General features: G+C 44.2%; 1 protein-coding gene across 1 annotated transcript; it reads right to left on the bottom strand.

Moving 5' to 3' along the window:
- Nucleotides 1–2,666: 2,666 nt before the first annotated feature.
- LOC147903239 (adenine nucleotide transporter BT1, chloroplastic/mitochondrial-like) lies at nucleotides 2,667–5,878 on the bottom strand. Its single transcript, XM_087373006.1, has 3 exons — nucleotides 5,019–5,878; nucleotides 3,693–3,854; nucleotides 2,667–3,552 (listed from the first exon to the last, which is right to left on the bottom strand). Exons 1-3 carry the CDS (start codon nucleotides 5,616–5,618, stop codon nucleotides 3,088–3,090), a joined length of 1,227 nt encoding a protein of 408 aa, XP_087229132.1. The 5' UTR covers nucleotides 5,619–5,878; the 3' UTR covers nucleotides 2,667–3,087.
- Between the last annotated feature and the right edge of the window lie 373 nt (nucleotides 5,879–6,251).

The following is a 6,251-nucleotide window of genomic DNA, read 5'->3' as shown; positions in this document are numbered from 1 at the left end:
TGAGGATGAGGAGGGATGGAGGGGGGAGGACCAGCAACCGTGGAGGAGGAGGGAAGGGGGGAGGACCGATAGGCATGGGGGAAGGGGGAAGTAGGCGTAGAGGCAGAGGGATGGGGGAGGGAGGAGCAGTGAGAGAGGAGGGGGGAGGGGCGAAGAGGGAGGGAGGGGGGAGGAGGGAGGGTAGGAGGAGAGAGGGAATTCAAGATTTGAATTTTCAAATTTTGAATTTTGAATATGGTGGCTCCCACCTAGGTGTAAGAGGGGTGCAAGAGGTGGGGTCACTTGTGGGCTTAACCCACCTAGGTATTGGGGGTTAGACTCCTTTGGACCTTACCATGGCCCTTTCATTAGACCTAATCCATTCCTTACGAGGCCCTTTTGAGACTCCATTTTTGCCCTAATGGCAATCTCCCCTTTTGAGACTACATTTCCGCCCTAATGGCAAGATCCACAAATAAATAAAAGTGCCTCTACACAAATGTGAGGAAGCTATCAATGTAAGGTGTCATTGCACTAAAGCACAAATCTGCCCACAAAATCTAATTGCAAATGTCTAGACGCCAACGTCAAGTAAATTTTGATTGCTGTAAATGTTAAGCAAAATTTGATAGGAAATGTGTGTAATTCAATGCTTGTACCTGAAAATAGAACCCCAAGGCAAAAGTCCTAAATTATGACAGTTTTGGCAATTTACTAAGTCAACCAAATTCACAAAGCTACGAATGTAAGCTGCAAATCTAAAACCAAAAATGGCAAACAGATTGGAATGTAGTAGACTGGAAGTGTCAAAATTGTCAAACTAGTATTGAACAGACTGGAATCTAGCAAACTAGTGTTGTATGGAGGTTTGCCCATTGGTCCATGATTCGAGTAGATGCATGTTGATGGTAGATGCCTCCACTTCGTGGATAGAGATATGGATCCAATCCCACATTGTCTTTGGGGTTGCCTTGCAACACACAGGATTTGGATGGGAGCCCTCCAGCTTGTTGGCAAGACACAAGGATGCAATGGGACTTCACTTGGGAGATGGCTACTCGACTAACATGGCTTCTCCATTGATCCATCCTCTCTAGCTTACAAGATCCATGGGGGGTAGATCTTCGAGATATAGGTATAGGGCGTGACCACCTTCTCGACAACCTCCTTTGCCTTTGCTAGAGGATAGTTTATAGGAGACTCATGTCCAACATCAGTACTTGGAACATATGGTTTGGCTACTGCAGCCGCAAGGATCCCCCATCAACTACCCTAGTGGCCACCTGGTACATGCAATCTAGGAGTGCGGCACGTCAAGATCTTGAGCGACCAGTTGGGAGCATTCCTCATTCACAAAATTTTGCAATGGACAGCCAAAATAGGCCACTACTTGGCAAACGGGTTGACCTGTACAAACACCATGATAGAGGACAAAAACTACAAACACCGATCATAGAAGAAAGCAAGTCTTGGCCTACAAGTGTCTTCTAAGAAACCTTTTTCATTATTTTCACAATTACACTTTTTTCTAATGTCCATGATTCTCGGCGAGAATCTTTGTCCACCTATCTTGATTAATTTCTTATAATGCAATAAAATTATCTCACATACCGTTAAAGGGATAAATGCAAACATGCTAGTAGAAGTCCGGCAGGTGTCAAAGTCTTATTCTCTTTCCAAAAAAGTCTAAACTCTGTGCGCGCACACGTGCACATCCAATCCTCAGTTTTTTTAGCCATGCGTGTGCGTGCGTAGATTTTTCTATGTCCTACATTCTTTGAGCCAGTTTTTTGTGCTTCTATGGAGTTGCGTGCTTTCTATGGTTCCCAAGTGGAGTGAGTAGATTTCAAGAAAATGTAAAAATCTGTCGTAAAAGCACCATATTTAACCCCCCTCTTACAAGTAGAAAAAAAAATTTACACCATACATACTATGCATTTCTTCCTCCACTCTTTCCAGAATTTTCTGTGAGCTGTTTGCATCCCTGTTTACTCTCTCTCTCTCTCTCTCTCTCTCTCTCTCTCTCCCCTAAATCTTTTTTTATTAAATTTCTTTACTAGCAGTCTTCCTCCCCTCTTCTGTTACATGGATTCACCTAGGATATGAAACTAAATTTCTTTACTAGCGGTTTTCACACCTACTGCTCCCTGAGAACCAGATGGTAGCGTTGCCAGGCCAAGGTTGGAAATGGAATGCAAATGACTTCTGCTTACAAGTCCTCTCTGCCATATTTCCTGCATCCCTCCCTTGGGTAAGATCTCGAAATCAATTTATAAATGACCTGTATTGCTTAAATCACTGGGTGCTTTGGGTGTGCTAGTTATAAACAAAGTTATCTTTGGTGATGTTTGACAGGTTTCTAGGATTGAAGAAAGTTCATCTCTGCTATCTATTGAGAAAAACGGGCTCTTTTAGGTTGTCTCGGAGTTCTTTCAAATGGAAAACTAGCACACAGATAATCTTAGCTGTGCCACTGTACGATAACAAGGATTGTGATATGTTACAGAGTTAACAAATGAAAACAATACACAGCCGGTAATCCAGTCACAACAATTTACAACTTCAACACGTAGTTCCTCTATGGAATGCCTGACTTTCTTTAAGAGTTGAACTACAAGTACCTCATATTCCAGATCCATTTACAGGACTAATTGCATTCTGCACAAAAAAGCTAAATTTTGGAAAAAAATACATCTGCTATGTGATAAATGCACACATGCCCTTTTCAACATTAAAATATGCCGAGGAAGAACTTCAGACTAGGAATAAAGGTATAGCAATGAAGAACTTCTAACTGGGAATGCATGCTATCCACCTTAGCCCACCTGGATTTATTAACAATCATAACGAACATGAGTGGGTCAGACATCATTGAATAGCACGGAGTAGCTTGTCAGCTATTTGGTCACTATAGATACACTCATATTAGTCAACCGTGACTGAAATGTAGATAAAAAATGTCAACTATCCCCTCATCGCACTCTAGATAAAAATGTGGTACCACTATTGTCGCCGTACCGAACCGAGCACGTATCTACTCGGACAATAGACTCTTACTTGCAGGACTGGTCTGTCGAAGCCATGCTGAGGGCTACATCATGTACTATTTTATTCTTCTTCAAGAAAGATTTTCTTGCAAGCCTCATAACACATAAATGATATCCCTGCAGCAGGTACCAGCTTCAAGCAGCTAGCTCCAAGTCCTCTGTACAAGCCAGCTGGTCCTTGCTGCTCAAGTATACTGACAAGAGCATGGTAAAGATTGTGGTACACTTGCCTCCCACCCAAAGCTCCCACCTGCATCTGCTTCCTGGCAACTTCCAATGGAAAAGTTGCTGAACTAGCAATAGCACCAGCAGTTGAGCCTATCAGAAGTGTGGCTAGATTCCCAATTTGCTGCTTCTTAGTAAGCTTCCTATACAGTTTCCGTAAAGTTTCATATGCAAAATAATTTGTTGCAGCATATGGAATCACTCCAATAAGACTTGGTGTGAGACCCCTGTAGAGCTCTTTGGGACCCTCTTCCCTACAGATTTTTACAAAGGCATCAAAAAGATTGTCGTAGACACCCCGCTGCAGAGTATCAGATCAAAGTGAGATTATCCTGTCAGATTTCTAAATATGATGAGCAACAAAATGGGCATTCCCCCTTAGACATCTCATTAAGCAATTATAAACAACCCAAACACATTAAATTGGAAGTTACAGCTTACTTGAATTGTCAAGCGAGTTTTCAAAAGTTCCAAAGGGTAAGTACACAGAGTCGAGCAGACTCCTGCTGAAGCCCCAGCAACAGATGATATGGGAAGTGGTATACGAGAAGGCTCTCCAGCTCTAGGCATGAGCAGCTTCTTCACAGTATCATACCCAAAAAGCTGTAGAGCGAAAAGTCTGATTAGAAGGAAGATTAAACTGCAAACCACACCAAGAAATTAGCCCCCGACTTTGGAGCAGATTTCTATCAATACATGTAGTCCCTATTACAGAGGCAATCAGTCGTATAAAAAGCTATAACATGGCAGTCAGTGATTTAGAAAGCGAGAGAACAAAATTCAGTCCATCATGGAGCATCCTGACAGTAAAACCTTTGGGATTGTTAAATCTCATCTGGTCCACGTGACATTCCTCCCCTAAAGGAAAAGTGTTTGCCACTCCTCTCAGACTCAATCCCCGTGAGGCTCAGTCATTTACACTGCACGATTTTAGTCTTCAGATTTTGGACTCTAGCCTCTACAATCCTGGCACTGCTATCCAGCCAAAGCTCAGTCATAGATTCTTGTTCACCTTCCAGATACAGCTCTTACTCTGCCACAGAGTATCTCACCTGTGCATCGGTCCTGCACTGCAAAGATTGTTCCCACGGGTATGCAAGCTTTAGGGCACATTGGCACTATTAGCTGCAAAAGGCAGCTAAAGTGTGGATGAAAGAAACTTTGCATTGTCAGAGGCTAGGCTTGTGGAGCAGAGCTCTGCACCGATACATGTGAATCTTTGGTCACAAAATCAGCTATTTCACATTTCAGGGCAGGCAGGACCAAAGTCGTTTGTCCTCGTCCTTCCCTGAGCCCTCTACTTTTTATTTCTTCCTTTTGGCACCTGCATCTTCATCACCTTGTGCCTCTGTGCTGCAGACGGAAGGTTGCAAAGATGGTTCCCAAATCAGCAGTCTCAGCTTAAACACCCAGCGCCTCTGCTAGGCTCTTCTCTCTCATTTAAGTGCAGCAGATTGCATTTTGCAATTTCCAAAACAACCACCTTCCACAAATTTTGGGACACAAATTGCAAACCTTCTGGTACTGCATTGATTGTAATCACTAATGTTTAGAAAACTTCCACGTCTTAGAAGGTACTAGTAGCTAAAAGACCAGGTTAAGTAGCTAAACGAAGATTTCAACGCATTGTGCCACAAAAACCCCGAAGAATACTGAGCCCGTACTCAAAACGCAGACATGACAGAAACCCTAGGTCAGGCAGAGAGCGCACACAAGTTTATGGCATGGATCCGTCAACCAGAATCAGTAGAGCTCGTTCAGCTATACCTCCACTGCTTTGCTTGGAGCGACCCGGAGAACATTAATGCCGTTGCCTCTGAAAAGGCCTTGCCAACCTTCCGTCTGCATTATGTAACCGAAAACCTCAACCACAGATGTTCCTCCGCTTCCAACCATGAGATGAGTTCTTACAGTTTCGAGCGGGGCTACCGCAGTCCTTGACACCGCGCCCGCAAAGGCACCGCTCAGAAGTCTTTTAAGGGAAGCATTTCTAACCCTCAGTTTAACCTTTCCAGAGGCCTTCTTTGGAATTTCTTCTGCACTCTCCTCTTTAATTGCAAGATGCCCCTTCTGTTCCGCCTCACTAACAAATCCCACTGGTGCAGTCCCCAATTGAGAGAGCAAGTTCTTTAATTCTGATTCTGGCGAGGAAGGAAGTGGCGGAAGAAAGATCCGTAAGTCCGAATCGGGGACAGGATGTTGCCTAAGAGGGCCCGCGTCCGATGTTAGCGAAACGCAGGGGTGAAGGGCAGGTAGTGCAGGGAGTGAGACGAAGACGTGCCTCGGTTGATTGCTCTGGCGCAAAGTTGCTGCAGCTTTGTCAAGGTAGGAAGTCCAGGCGTCATTTGTTGCTCGTGTTTTTGCCATAAAATGCCTGTATTCTTCTAGGACAACTTGAAGCCAAGCGGGCGGCCGGAGAGATGAGAAGGGAAGGGGATGGCAAGAGGGGATTGAGAGGCCATCGGCGTTGTTCACTTGACGGTGGATCTTCTCCGTCCTCTTGGTCAGTCGGAACAATTTACTTGAGGAGGAAATGGTCCAGCTCTCTATTTATTTTAGGTTTGCTCCATGGGCAACATCATCTCTCTCCCCCTCTCCCTCTCCTCTCTCTCTCAATTCCACTACAATGTGGCATGGCCCAATGGTCGTACAACCTAACTCATGAATATTATCTCACTCAACCCCTCTCTCTCTCTCTCTCTCTAGCTCGCTCGCTCATTTCATCAACAAGGCATGTACTTGGATGATAGAAAATGTATCTCTCTCCATAAAGTCTCAACTACAACTCCTTTCGCCTAATAAATCACATGGCAATTTTTTAGCATCAACACAACAATTATTGTACCACTAGGCTCGTAAGAAATGTTATCACTACACACTTTGGGGGGGGGGGGGGGGGTAATAGTTTATGATACTTTGTGGGAAACCTCAAAAGAGGTCAAAACCCAACATGAAGTACAAAGCTGCAAATTACCAATAGGAACTCCTGTGACAAAGAAG

Source organism: Dipteris shenzhenensis, chromosome 3 (genome assembly GCF_047967505.1).
Source record: "Dipteris shenzhenensis isolate YYH24624 ecotype China chromosome 3, Dip_SZ_1.0, whole genome shotgun sequence".
Classification (NCBI taxonomy): domain Eukaryota; kingdom Viridiplantae; phylum Streptophyta; class Polypodiopsida; order Gleicheniales; family Dipteridaceae; genus Dipteris; species Dipteris shenzhenensis.
This window is presented reverse-complemented; position numbering and strand designations above follow the sequence as displayed.

Bases quoted from the DNA above. Each gene is read 5' to 3' on its own strand.
- LOC147903239 (XM_087373006.1), bottom strand. From the start codon at position 5,618: ATGGCAAAAACACGAGCAACAAATGACGCCTGGACTTCCTACCTTGAC. The intron at 3,855-5,018 runs GTATAGCTGAAC...TTCGCTCTACAG, and splicing joins CTCCAAGCAAAGCAGTGGAG to CTTTTTGGGTATGATACTGT. The intron at 3,553-3,692 runs GTAAGCTGTAAC...GATACTCTGCAG, and splicing joins AAACTCGCTTGACAATTCAA to CGGGGTGTCTACGACAATCT.